Source organism: Sinocyclocheilus grahami, unplaced genomic scaffold (genome assembly GCF_001515645.1).
Source record: "Sinocyclocheilus grahami isolate Dianchi unplaced genomic scaffold, SAMN03320097.WGS_v1.1 scaffold298.1, whole genome shotgun sequence".
Taxonomy (NCBI): domain Eukaryota; kingdom Metazoa; phylum Chordata; class Actinopteri; order Cypriniformes; family Cyprinidae; genus Sinocyclocheilus; species Sinocyclocheilus grahami.
In genome coordinates, this window is record NW_015505477.1 from 1,062,169 (window position 1) to 1,077,156 (window position 14,988).

General features: G+C 37.1%; 1 protein-coding gene across 2 annotated transcripts in view; it reads right to left on the minus strand.

Moving 5' to 3' along the window:
• Positions 1–35: 35 nt before the first annotated feature.
• Positions 36–14,988, minus strand: part of LOC107601083 (leucine-rich repeat flightless-interacting protein 1-like) — a 25,552-nt gene continuing 10,599 nt past the window's right edge. The window contains exons 11-24 of one of the 2 annotated variants that reach the window (XM_016293107.1): positions 13,918–13,998; positions 13,709–13,738; positions 12,896–12,952; positions 9,489–9,566; positions 8,954–9,076; positions 8,452–8,487; positions 7,008–7,133; positions 5,677–5,748; positions 5,091–5,261; positions 4,731–4,823; positions 4,507–4,599; positions 4,173–4,265; positions 3,757–3,880; positions 36–3,213 (exon numbers count right to left, since the gene is read on the minus strand). In XM_016293107.1, the coding sequence (XP_016148593.1) occupies positions 872–3,213; positions 3,757–3,880; positions 4,173–4,265; positions 4,507–4,599; positions 4,731–4,823; positions 5,091–5,261; positions 5,677–5,748; positions 7,008–7,133; positions 8,452–8,487; positions 8,954–9,076; positions 9,489–9,566; positions 12,896–12,952; positions 13,709–13,738; positions 13,918–13,998 (3,519 nt within the window). In that variant the 3' untranslated portion in view covers positions 36–871. Of the gene's footprint in view, positions 3,214–3,756; positions 3,881–4,172; positions 4,266–4,506; positions 4,600–4,730; positions 4,824–5,090; positions 5,262–5,676; positions 5,749–7,007; positions 7,134–7,245; positions 7,282–7,822; positions 8,380–8,451; positions 8,488–8,953; positions 9,077–9,488; positions 9,567–12,895; positions 12,953–13,708; positions 13,739–13,917; positions 13,999–14,988 lie in introns of those variants that run through there. The other variant, XM_016293106.1, reaches the window with a different exon arrangement.

The window sequence follows — 14,988 nt, forward strand, 5'->3', positions numbered from 1 at the left end:
ATAAGCCATTTTTATCTGAAGCAGTTTAATTAAATTTCCTCTATCATTGTATAATAGAAACTTATCCAGTCAGCTGGAAAATTTAATTATGACAAAAAATTTCTGCTGTAACACAATCAATAAACAATAGTGTAAAACATATATTTTCTTACATTTTATTTTAACATAAATAGTTCAGTTAACATGCACTAGGTCTCAATGTCCCAACAGTATCTTCACCAAACAGAATAAAATATTTCCATTTGTTTTCAATCATATCTCCCAACAAATTAATTGTAAAAACAAAATGTAACAACAAAGCTCCAGTCAAAATTTAGAGGAATGTTTAATAGGGGTTGGCACACAATAACAATTTGTTATTTACCACAATTTTAAACAACATAACATCCATTTAAACCAAATATATTACGGGTCCTTTGTAACTGAAAAGATTGTAATTAAGAAGCTGCTAAACATGACTGCAGCACAGACAGAAAGTTGGTAATTTCCAAAAGAGAAACACGTATTACTCATATATTATTATGAGAAACATTTTATTCATGCTCATGTACAATTTCATAATAAATAGGACACTTTATACCCATTACTGCTAGCATTTAATGTGTGACTGGTTTTTGGATTTTAAATACAGTTTGAACTAATTTCCTGTGTTCATTCAGTATTGTTATTCAGGTGTAAAACATTCATGTATAAAATATGTTTGCTGAAACAGCTGCAGTGACTGATAATTGGGCTTGACTGTAAGATCACTTTGGTTTTTTAGGGTTCTCCAAAGTAATGGTCCCAAAATAATTTCATTAGGACCTACATAAGTGCAAATTACTTCTTAAACTGAAGATGCTGAGAAGAGACTCAGCAATGTCCTTGTCTATTAAGACATTTTACAATCGTCTTTCCCCTTGCCCTTCCCTTTCCCTTTCCCACTTTTCTTAGATTCTTTTCTTTCATCTTCCCTGTTGCTTTCTGCGGTTTCCTTCTCAATGTCCTGATCTCCTGAAATATTTGATGCCTTTTTTTCGTGATGAATAGTACTATTGACCTCTTGGCCTACATTTCTTGTCTCCATCTCTGAGATCAGATTAACTTCTTCATTGAGCGTCACATCTTCCGATGCCTGCCGATGCTCCTCAAATGCGTCTTCTTTAATTCCAGTAATATCATGCTGCTGATCATTAGGTCTGACTTCACTGTTGATTTGGCTGTCCTCTGTTAAACATCTTTCTACATCTGTTGTTGTTTGTGGGTTTTCTGTGTATTGTCCATCATCTTTCTGCTCCTTTGGCTTTGATTCCTGATCTGCAAGTTCTAGATGTTCATCTTCTTGAGTTTGGTCCTCATCAGTGACATTGCTTTGGTGTTCCTGGCTTGCTTCTTGGACATTTTCTTTTAAAAGAGTAACTTCCTCATTTGGCTGATCTAGAAAGTTTTTTAGAGGGGCATCTGATGATGCTTCAAGATCCATTTCATTAAAATCAAATGATTCTACGTCATCTTCCTCTTCCTCATCTCCTTCCTTGAGCTCTTGAGCAGCCACATCTGACTTCACCAGAAGGTCTTCTTCATCTTCAGGCAGTTGCACTTCAAGTGTAACTTGATTTTGGATTGATCTTTCCTCCTCATCTTTTTCTACCTTGGGTTTTTGGTCAGAAGCATCTGACTCTCCAACAGTTTCCTGAATTGCTTCATTGGCAGACAGGTGATCCTCATGCATAACCTGAACCTGGGTTTCAATGAAAAGAGTGTTGTCGACATGGCTTCCATCAAACACTGTTTCAGTAGGCACTTTAAGATTTTCTTCATCCAGTCCATCTTGTGTCTCAACCTCTTCCTGGTCCAGTTCTGCTCCAATACTGTCTTGAAGTTGGCTTTCCATTGGCTGGTCAACAGGTTGTTCCTGGATTACCCTTTCAGCTTCATTTTCCACCTTCTCCATTACAGGGGAAGTGGGATGAGCAGAGCCATCTTGATCTTCAGGGTTGGTGGTCCCATCTAGATCAACATTCAGGAGCTTTTCCTCCTGTTCTACTTCACAGTTCAGATGACTCTCCACTTCCTTGATGTCTTCCGATGCAGATTTCAATGATTTCAACTCAATGTTCTCAGAGCTGCTGGTGGACTCAACACCCCCTTCAACAGCATCCATGGACTGAGCAGAAGGTTCATGAGGCAGTGAAGTCTTTGTTTCTGAAGATACAAGCTCGCAGCTAAAGATTACAGCTTCAGAGTCAGGATTTGTTGAATCCTCAGTGTGTTCATCAATTATGTTTGCGGGGTTAGAGATAATATTGTTGGACAGATCATCTGAAATCACACTATTTCCAGATTCAGGGCAATTAAAATTTGAGATTGTTTTAGAAATTTCTGCTAAATCAGCTTCATCTGTAACTAACATAATTTTATCTTGAGTATCATCAGCATTTATATTTGTGCTTGTTGTTTCGATACCATCCAATTCACTGGTTCTTTTAGCATCATGTGGGACATCTGTATTCATTGTTGTTTTGGATTTATCATTCCCTAAGGGATCCTGATGGTTTCCTTCTAGATCACCCTCCATTTTTTGGTTTGGATTGTCTTCACTACAAACGGTTTCATTCTTGTCATCTATCTTTGTGTCACTCTCTTGCTTGTCACTCTGTTTCTGCTTCTGCTTGTTTTTCTTCTTCTTTTTCTTCTTTTTATTTGAAGCACTTACACCTTGGGTTTTAGCAAGCTTCTCTGTCTGAAATGATTCTACAGGCTCCTCTTTGAGTTTATCATCAAGCACAGTCTCACCAGGTTTATCAGTTTCATCATGGACTGAACCAGAGACAGACTCTGAAGGAGTTTCCTCTTTGATGACCTGACTAGGTTTGACGCATTCTCTCTCTTGTTGATCTGTCTCCAAATGTCCATCCTTGTGAACTTTGCACCCTAATTCCACAGTATCACCTCTTGAATCTTCCGGTATATGTGCCTCAGATTTTATCTCCTCCTTGGGTCTTATTGCAGTGAGTTCATCATCACCAACAGAACTTGGAGGTTCTTCAGGTCTATTCTCAAGCTGCCCTACACCCTGAATCATTTGGTCCCCAAGTTCTCCATTCTCCATACTTGCTACTAAAGGTGTGTTTGAAGAACTGAACTGGGCATGTGAAAACTGCTGATTCCCTGGCACCCCGTCATCCAAATCTTTTTGTTGCTGGTCTTTACACACCTTCAACTGATGAGTGCCTGGGAGATGATTGAGGTGTCAGTAGTTAAAGCCAAAAGAAATATGCCTGTAGAAGCCATTGAATATTTGGCAAATGTTTAGAGCAAGAAGAAAAAGACAGAGGGAAACGAAGACTCCATGGCAAAGCTCTTAAACACATACAAATCAAATGTGTTGAAGGATGTCCCAAAGAAGAAAACCCCACAGTAATGTCAAGAACTAAACAAACTACTCTGCAAATCCTTCTCTTGATTTTGATTTGAAAACAAGGATGATGAAATATTTTCAGCAATTTTATAAACACTTGTCCAGCAGAGTATTGGAATAAGGACTCAAGAAAGAGACATGACTCTATAGTGTTAACTTTTATTCTAGCTGTATATGCAAAGCGGTTACAGGGAAGAGGAAATTGTGAGAGATGTTAATGTGAAGGTGCATTTGTACCACGTACACAGAAATAGTTTGGTTAGACTTGGCTCAAGCTGTACAAGATGAAAATGCAAAGTGACAAAGATAAAAAAAATGTTAGCGTGCAATGAATGAAGTTAAGAAAAGCAGCTTACCTAGTATGCTACTCCCATCTCGGATTTCAGCTGATGCTGTTTGAGAATTCTGATCAGCCTTTCCGACTTCTTCACCTGTTTCTCCATTGGTGGCCAAGTCGGGTCCAAGGACAATGCCATGTTTCTGGACAGGAAAACAATTTAATGTTAGTTTACTTAGTATAAAAACAGATCCGTGTTAATTTTAGATGCACTGAGCCTAGAGTTATTATTTTTAAATGTATATATTTGTGGATGCAAAAATATTATGATTATGATTCGGTTTACTCCGTTAGAAGCTGAATGTTAGCTGAATCAGTCTCGATTTATATTATATTCTGAATCTTTAGATTACTAAAAATTATTACAAAGCTGTTTTGTTAGGAAATGTTAATGAGAAAATAATTAGCCCTAGTTTTCTCCACACATATCAATACCTTCAAAATATCTTTGAGCTGAACAACCTCATCTCTAAGCTCATCCCGCTCATTTCGAATGGCATCAGAAAATTCCTTCTGCCTCTCTAATGCCTGAACAGCAGTGATTTGGCAAAGATGCAGCAAAGAGGAGAAAAAGAAGGTGAAAGCAATGATAACATCAGTGCTGCAGACAACAAGAACAGTTTGGCAATGACAGACAGATTGTAGCAGGAAACAGATGTAGAATCAAGCTAATCGACAACTATATGTTTGAAAGGTGAAATTATAATTCTCTTAAAATGAAGGTAAATGACAAATAAAATTTTTACAGGAGGGATCTGAGGAATCATACCCCAATTTTTTTATTCTTCCACTCAATAGTTTCCTGGAGGTCAGAAATCTCCCTAAAATAGCCATCTTGCTTGAGCCGTAATTGACGGATCTCCTACGGAGAGGTATTGTGCAGGGAAGAAGAATAAAGATGAAGGAAGGAGAGAAGCTGTTAACGCAGATGGGCAGATAAGCCAAGCATTTGAATAAGACAAAGGTTTTTAGCACAGAGACATAAATACTCACAGTGAGCAGTTCTTCACTCTGTTTCAATGTCTCCTTCAATTCATTGAACTGAAACTGCAGTATACTATGAGCATGCTTCTCTCGTTCAAGGTCCTAAAACATAAAACTAGCTTTAGTTTTTTTATTTACTCTTTAAATTTAATATTTAAGAGTGTCATCACTGAGATTAAAATACAAAAACGCCATTTGTACACCATTCTATTTTAATCATAAAACGAAAAGAAAAAAAAGATTACAAATGATAAAAATAAAATTGCACTCTTACTATGGTCTAAGCGTAATTTATTATTTGTGATTTGCTAATGTATTACAACAAAGCATTACTGCAACTTCTTATTATGCACACCTGACTGTACAGACCTTACACTTTTCCTCAAGCTCTCGGCGTGTTTCAAAGAGCATCTCCTCCAGTTCCATTAAAGAGTCTTTCAAAGTGTCCACTTCATACATCATATTGGTCTTCTCATTGTCCAGCTGTGCATTGGATACCATGGCCTTACGGTACTTTTCCTCCATTTCCAAAAGGGAATCCTTCAAAAAGTCGGACACCACACTGAAAACCAGCAAACACTCACAAACACATCTGAACATGCATTACAATACCTCAACCTCTACATCAGTCTTGAACACAATTTTAAACTAAATTTCTCATTAAAATTAAAATCAAATCAAATTAATTCATGGAAAGGGATGTGTATGATATGCTTTGGAGAATAAGATAAAGTCAAAGATGGAAGCAAGGCAGAGAAAATGAGGCTATAGACTTCAGTGGCATAGATGTATAAACATGCAAGACGAGAGACAGATAAGAACCACAGACTAATATCATATAATCTCATCTGGTTAAAAAGCACAAAATATGTTGTGCCAGCACTGTCATATATAACTCAAACACAGCAGGTTCTCACTGGGCTTTTGACTGGCACTGCCTTTACCAGCCATGTACCTTGAGCTCTTTGAGGTTCTGCATGTGCTTCGCCTCCACATCTTGAATCTGATCCTTAAGCTCGTGGATCTCCTGAATGAAAAGCATGAAGAGTGAGGATGAGGAGGAAGGATAAAGGATGCAGTGGAGGAAGAGCAATGAAAGGGTAAAGAACGCCAGACTGATTTTCGGATTAATTACTGTGCAAGAAACAGTACAAAGTTGTAGAAAATAACAGTGAAGCAGATCATAGAAGGTGGTCAGTCCTGCTCCTGAAGAGTTTAACACACAAACATCTTAAGTTATCTTGTTCAGCGAATCGATGCATTTTTGCAATAAAAATATCCATATTAAAAATGTAATAATCACTTTAATCTAGCTTGTGCCAACAGTTGTACACGGAAGCAGCTCTGGGCGGATGACGTATGAGGTCGGCGTTGCGCATGCGCCGGTGAGTCTCGTGAAAACCATCACGATCAAAGGAAGCAAAGTTTCCTTACTTTAGCAAAGCAAAACCAGTCTCCTCTTGGCTTATATCGAAATCCTCCTACATTCTTCTTTACAAATCATCGTTTTGTACTTCTAATAAGTGACCGTTGTGTTGTTATGATCTCTCTGCTGCGTTTCCGCATTCGTTACTTCTGAGCGGCGCATGCGCAAAGCTGACCTCATACATCATCCACCCGCAGCTGCTTCCGTGTACAACTGTTGGCGCAAGCTACATTAAAGTGATTATTACGTTTTGAATATGGATATTTTTTTTTACAAAAACACATGGATTCGCTACAGGAGACCTTTGTTCACCCCCCGGAGCCGTGTAAGACACTTTTTATGGATGGGCGCTTTTTATTTAACTTTTTTTGGACCGATGCATGCAACTCCCACTGAGTGGCATTAAACAGCTTGAAAGATCAAAGACAATTTTTAATATAACTCCAACTGGATTCATCTGAAAGAAGACACCTAGGTCATATACACCTAGGGTGACTTCAGGGTGAGTAATTTATGGGCTAATTTTCATTTTTGGGTGAACTAACCTTTTAACTCTGTTGGAAGGCAGATCACTAGGAACAGGACTGAGCAACAGACAAAGAAAATGATAGTGTGCTGAGCTGCTGTCTGTGAAAATTGTTTCTGTGAGCAAGATGAGTGATTAAAATGAGCAATGCATTTTTATCAGACTAACTTATATTATAAATAAATATATTTATTAAAAGATGCTATGTTACAGTGACATTAACTTGGATTCAAGATTATAGCACTGTAAACAGCAAAAGCATACCATGAAATCATTACATAAAGCTGCTGCTTAAATTTAAACTGGCAGTAGACAAAGAGATCAGGACACACACCTTGATTTCCCTTATGGATGCTTCTGTGTCAGCAGAGATGGATGTATCTCCGCTTCCTCTCCGTGAGGATGTCCCACCCAGAGAGGTAAGAGTGGCTCCAGAAATAGTCGATGCTAGTGAAGAACCCTAAAAATACAGCAAGTAATAAGTTATAATGCTCATTTATACAGTTTATTGTGAGAAAAGGTTTAAATGGTTAAAAAGCTACAGAAAAAATGGGGGGAGGGGGGTTGTAAACCTTTTCCAAGTAGTCTCGCTCTAACCTGTCATCAACCTGTAAATAAACAAGATGATACACGGTCAATAGATTTTGTAGTCTTGCAAAAATCATGTCAAGCCATCAAGTCTCTTATTCATTCGGATTCATGCTGTCCACACACAAAAAAGTTAGTAAAAATATATTTTTCCATTAGAGGAAGAAAATTAGATTCTCAAGTAAAGAAAGTCAAGTTGCAAAGATTCAAAACACAATGATTGCATTTGATCAATAACATTGATAAATCAAAATGCAAGCAGCAAACAAGTCTGTAATAATTCTCAAGGTGTTTGCGAATACGTCTTTTACAATGAACCTGAATTATAATATTAACAATTGGACATTTCTATCAAACATCATGACAAGCATCAGACTTCTGTGTTTTTCTGCACATAAAATCAGTTCACTGAATCAGTTGACCACTGTCCATCTCACATGCAGACTATCACCTCAATTCAACATGCCAATACACACACACACACACACACACACACACACAATTTAAACCAGGGCATCAGCCACCACAAATCACATGAACCCGAAGATTTCACTCTCGTACCATAGAAAGCCTCCCATTAACATTTGGCAGGTCAGGGATGTCCACACGGTCAAGATCTCTAGAGAGGCCACTGATACTAGCTGTGCTGTGCATTAAACTAGCCACTGAGCTGATGCAGTCCTCCTGGAAACCACCAGATAGCAGCAATTGACATCAATGCGAGAGGTATTTCAGCTATTTGTGAAATCTCAACTGTCCAAATTTAACAGTTGGCTTTTTGCATGCACACAAACACACATCACTTCAGATGTCGCTTTTTACACTGTTAAAGTAATTCAATCCTACTTAATAGGAAAACTATCAAGTATTTAAACAATTTAACAGACTAAAAATTTATTCATCCACTGACTCAGCTAGAAACATTAACAATCAATGACACACAGTCATTAAAAGAAAAAGCCCCAATGAACTGGATGCATGTAGCTGTAACTGAATCTGTCACTGAGAAAGCAAATTCTGAAATATAATTGTGATGGTCCATGATCATCTTGGGCATCAGTGACAGTGAAGTTGCTCACCACCGGACTGCCACACACAGAATTTGCTCTGGACGAAGTCCTAGAGCTTGAGCCCAGAGAAGTAAAAGTTCGAAAAAAATGAAAAAAAAAGGGGGGGGGGGGGTTGTAAACCTTTTCCAAGTAGTCTCGCTCTAACCTGTCATCAACCTGTAAATAAACAAGATGATACACGGTCAATAGATTTTGTAGTCTTGCAAAAATCATGTCAAGCCATCAAGTCTCTTATTCATTCGGATTCATGCTGTCCACACACAAAAAAGTTAGTAAAAATATATTTTTCCATTAGAGGAAGAAAATTAGATTCTCAAGTAAAGAAAGTCAAGTTGCAAAGATTCAAAACACAATGATTGCATTTGATCAATAACATTGATAAATCAAAATGCAAGCAGCAAACAAGGACATTTCTATCAAACATCATGACAAGCATCAGACTTCTGTGTTTTTCTGCACATAAAATCAGTTCACTGAATCAGTTGACCACTGTCCATCTCACATGCAGACTATCACCTCAATTCAACATGCCAATACACACACACACACACACACACACACAATTTAAACCAGGGCATCAGCCACCACAAATCACATGAACCCGAAGATTTCACTCTCGTACCATAGAAAGCCTCCCATTAACATTTGGCAGGTCAGGGATGTCCACACGGTCAAGATCTCTAGAGAGGCCACTGATACTAGCTGTGCTGTGCATTAAACTAGCCACTGAGCTGATGCAGTCCTCCTGGAAACCACCAGATAGCAGCAATTGACATCAATGCGAGAGGTATTTCAGCTATTTGTGAAATCTCAACTGTCCAAATTTAACAGTTGGCTTTTTGCATGCACCCAAAGAAAGAATGCACACAAACACACATCACTTCAGATGTCGCTTTTTACACTGTTAAAGTAATTCAATCCTACTTAATAGGAAAACTATCAAGTATTTAAACAATTTAACAGACTAAAAATTTATTCATCCACTGACTCAGCTAGAAACATTAACAATCAATGACACACAGTCATTAAAAGAAAAAGCCCCAATGAACTGGATGCATGTAGCTGTAACTGAATCTGTCACTGAGAAAGCAAATTCTGAAATATAATTGTGATGGTCCATGATCATCTTGGGCATCAGTGACAGTGAAGTTGCTCACCACCGGACTGCCACACACAGAATTTGCTCTGGACGAAGTCCTAGAGCTTGAGCCCAGGTAACCACTATATTCAGAGGACTGGAGGAACACACACACACACACACACAATGAGAACATGAAGAATCAGAGAGAGTAAGAGATACAATGCACATGTATATACACAAAATGGATTGAAGATTGTCAGACATTTCATGCCTGATACAGTCATCACACATCTACAAGATTTTCAAAGAAAAAACAAAACAAGGAAGAAAAGTACAAATCTACGTGCAGTACAAATTCACAAGCAGAGAAAAACAAGCTGGTAGAAGGGGGTTTTTGTAAAATGTGAGCCAAAATCATCACAATTAAAAGAACCAAAGACTTAAACTACTTCAGTCTGTGTGCATTGAATTTATTTAATACACAAGTTTCACAATTTGAGTTGAATTACTGAAATAAATGAACTTTTCCACGACATTCTAATTATTTGAGATGCACCTGTACATGCCTGTTAATGTCTTACAGATCCTTTGTTAGAGAACAAACTAGATGGGTAGTTGACATGAAATTTGACTTATAACCTGAAATGTGACATGCTATATGACAATGCCGGCTGTTCTGACTCACAATCTGAAAGTATTTTTTCATATTTAAAGAATTTGCCACTAATGATTCAAATGTGAGTTTTGAGCAGTGTAGAGTAGCGCTTGTTGTTTGTCGTTTCTCCGATCATAAATGCAGACAAATGGTTTTATGTTTACGCGGCACGATACGCAACGCAACGTGTAAAAAGACAATATAAGTCATTATAATCCGTAATTATGTCCCCACTGCATGCAACAAATGCCTCGTTTGTAGGGCTGGGTAAAAATATAGACATCTTGATTATAATCTATTCTAATTTTTACGAAACTATATTGATTCTTAAATCCCAAGAATCGATTAGTCTAGCCTGTTTTCAGATGGAACATTGAAGGGCACCTCCCATCCAATAAATCGCAATAAGCATTGTGCTTTGGTACTTTTAATATGAAACAGTCTCAGATTTCAAATTATGTTCATTGTATTGCAGTATTTAAACAATAAATGCCGTTTTGGGTCTGTTTAATGTGGAGTGACAGATTGCTGTAGCGCCTTAGATCAACAGACGGCAGTGCGAGGCGCACGTGAACTGATCATCTCCTCCACATTAATACCAGTTTCAGCACAAAATACTCATGACTAAACACCCAAAGGTAAGTTAAAAGAAAGAGTACAACTTTACAATCCATATCCTGTCTCATGTAACGCTCAATCAAGTGTTTCAGCCGTGCAAAGACGTCAATATAACGGCTTGTAAACAATATCACGTAACGTCACATTTACCTCAGAAAAAACATATTCGGTGGCCATAAACTCATTAGTCAGATAGAAAAATAAACTGTAGAGAGGAGCATTTTGCTAAATATATGCACCATATAATATATTCATTATAACTTTTACTGTTCTTCAATGTTTCATTTATATTTGTTTATGACAGCCACCATTTAAATGTTAATATATAAAAAAAAAAAAAAACTGAAGTACAAATATTATTATGTAATTGTAACTTTTATTATAAAAACGTCATTAAGTGTAATTTAAGCAGTTGTATAGCCTAAAAAATCAGTCAGTTTTAACCTTCAATATTATAGTAATGTAGTACCAGCTGACTCTAATGTATATTTTACAGCTTTATTTATGAGATTTTTTTCCCTTGAAAATTTAGCACGTGTACCAGATATATATCCAAAATAATCGATATTGAATAGAACAGAATCGAATTGTGAATCGAATCGAATCGTGAAATGTGTGTCAAAACCCAGCCCTACTCTTTTGTAATGGGTTTTATTGTTTTTGTCTCGTCGCGCCGGGACACGGCATCACAGTATGGTAAGGGGAGTAACATTTCCATCACACGCTTGAGGTATTCGGCCAATTACAACGCACTGGATAGCTGGCCAATCACAGCACACCTTGCTTTTCAGACTGATGAGCTTTGTAAAAATCGACGCGTTTCAGAAAGGCGGGGCATAGAGGAGAAACAATAATGTACAGTATGTGGAAAATAATGTGTTTTTTAACCTTAAACCACATAAACACATTGTATTACACCAAACACCCAAAATAATGTTCTTTTGAGCAACGTCATATGACCCCTTTAATGAGAAAAACGAAATTAAATTAAAATAGAAAAACACCTACAATCATTTTTAGCTTTATGTCATTCACAAAACCCATTTCAAGTCTTTAAAAAAAGGATTTCTTTGACCTGCATAAGCAACCTTTTTTAGCCTCTAAATCACACACAACAACCCCACTATGTGCAAAAACATATACAAGTGATATTTTGAGAATTATCTGAGAGACATAACATTATAAGGGTATAGAGGAACCCTGAATTTAATCATGATGAGTCAACATTACAAATTATGTTTAAAAAAATAAAAACATGCTAATGGTTAGAGAACTGACTCCACAGGTTAACAGGGTGTAACACTGTAATTTTCATGCACAGTTTAGCTCTATCCAGTGGCGGCTCGTCGGGGGAGGCAGGGGAGGCACAGCCTCCCCATAATTTTAAGGTGAAAATGGGAGGAGGACGATTTAATGTTAATACAATTCACAATTCATTTCAGTTCATGTCTCAGAATGTGTATTTTTTGTTTGTAATTTCACAGGTGTAATACCATAACGTGAAAGCGCCGCTTTTCTATTGCAAATGGGCCGAATCTGCTGATGTAATTGCAAACGCTAATGCTAGAGAAGGGTAGGGGGAGGCCGAGCGAGCGCTGAGCTCTCGTGCCTCCGTTGGTCAAAAAAATGAGCCAATCACCATCGAGTGTTCACTTTCAGCGCTGAGGAGTGTTGAGAAAAGAAACCTCGCCGAGGAGGCTAGCCTCCCTTCTGATATCAACCAATCATCACAGAGACATAACTTACGTGATATTAGTTTGAACGTCTGCCGCTGCGCTGATAATGTACCAAGTAGCCTGCTTATGATGAGTCGTGATATTGAATATTTGATCGCCAACAGATTTACCAAGCTGCCATTCAAACAATATATATACAAATTTAGGGAAAACAGACTAAGCTGGATATAGGCTACAGCAGTCGGCTTAATTAAATGGAACAACAGGCAGCTCTCTTTTAACACAGACTTTTAAGAAGGGATGGATGTTTGCTTCAAGTGATAGGCCAAGTAAGTGAAATTATATTATCTTGCTGTATGTATGTCGTTTTCTTTACGTTTTCTGACTAAAAGCAATCAAAAAGCCATTTTAAAGTGGTTAAGCAAATAATAATAATAATAATAATAATAATCGTCAGGGATCCCAAACCAATACAATTAGTGTGCCTCCTCTATTTTAAAACCCACGAGCCGCCACTGGCTCTATCATTCTTACAGCAAGAGCACTGGAGCGTCGAGCGTCACTGTAGAGACTGTCCTCATATAGAGAGCCCTGATGATGGACAGATATAAACACACAGAAGAGAAACAACTTTTATATCACCTTCTCACGCCTCGAGGTCTTACCCATAATCACTCTGGGCAAGTGAGCACGCAAACTCAGTTCTCCTTTTGTGCACAGTGCATCAATACAGCTGTCTTTCATCACATTCAGATTCCATGTCATCTGCTTTCTGTCAGGTTAGTAAGGAAAAGGTCTATAACTAGTATGAATACACACTATAACTAGTGTGTATTTTTTCAACATTTTAATTATCAAAATTTTATATGCTGATATTATTATTCATTAGATAAATCACCTTTTAAAATGTCAACTGACTCAGAATAATGTAAAAGTCAGAGCAAGATCACAGAATATTGGTGAAAACAGTAAATAAGTATATATATACAGTATATATACATAGATACATAGTTATTCATTAGATAAATCACCTTTTAAAATGTCAACTGACTCAGAATAATGTAAAAGTCAGAGCAAGATCACAAGATCACAGAATATTGGTGAAAACAGTAAATAAGTATATATATACAGTATATATACATAGATACATACATACATATATACTTATTTACTGTTTTATATATATTTCCTCAAGTGTTTGTAGTCTGTGCGGGTTTAAGATCTAATAACCCCAGATGACCTGCTGTGGATGAGAGTGAAAGTATCTAAATCGTGTGTAGAGAGCCGCACATATTATTCTACAGGAAGTGCTGTGGGGCAGAGGGTAATATGAGGAGCAGCACAAACCCTGTGCTTCTTGCTGTGCAGCAAAGACAGCTAAACAGACAGGAGAGATGAACATTTCAAATGATATTCAGGATGAAAAAAGGGGAGAATAACTGCAAAATAAGGTGGACATGAGAAAAAAATTGATAAGTACAATAAAAGAGAAAGAGGGGATTTAAGCAGTGGATAGATATTCAGTGGGATGAAAGGAGAGGATGAAGATGACAGACCTGGTAGCCATTGTAGGAAGGGGCTTGATGTTTAGAGGAATAATTACTGCTGCTGTACAGCTCAGATGAATAGCAGGCATTCTAAAATGATGGGAAATAATACAGATGATTGAATGATGAACTGATGAAGACAGAAGTGTGAGAGATGTACAGAGTGACGGTGGGAGAGGTAATGTTGAGGGAGACCATCTAACTGTTTTATCACACTAAAATGTGCAATGCAAGGGCATCATGCCAGCTGAAGTCAGAAGTGGTACTAAATGGGCTTTTCACACTTGAAAATGTTTACCCAGGATCATTTTTTTTAATTTTTGCAATAATTATCTTATTTCATGATGTACACTGTTTATACATTACCCAGGGTTGAGACTTCACAGTTCACATATTTGGAAGTGTAATTTGGCGATCAAAAGATTTTAAAAATGTCAAAATCAAAAATTTTAGTGTGAAAAGCCTTTGACTTTGCTACAATTCGCATGCATAAAACTGTTGCATAGAAACACACCTGTACTAATTAGTCATGTTACTTCTACGATTTTACAAGTAACTATCTAAATCCTAAATTCTTCAGTTTATTTTATCTGGTCTAGCTGGTCTGTCAGACTGGCCAAGCTGGTATTAAGCTGGCTGGCATGCTGATTTCTCAGTTTGAGTGTCCAAACCCCTTTAAAACCAGCAAACCAGATCAGCCTGAACAGGTTAACAGCAAATCAGCTTTGCACAATTGGTGGCTGACTAAACACTTTTTTGCCCCACTGTATAGATTTAAGAAAAAAGAAAGCAATATAATGCTTAAAAAAAATTACATTTATTTTACATAGCATTTACTAAATTAGAAATGAATAACTTTAATATAAAAATTTATATAAGAAATAATTTGAACCTATAAAATGAAAAAATGTATACTATAGATAGTAACTTCTTGAATCTGTAATATCAATAAATATTAAATTAAAGTCCTGGTGATGTCAAAATAAAACTCTACCGACACATTTTGGCCAATGCTGATAATTAATAAAAAAAGAAGAAAAAAAAAAAAAAGAGACAAGATATTGGCTGACCCCAAAGAAA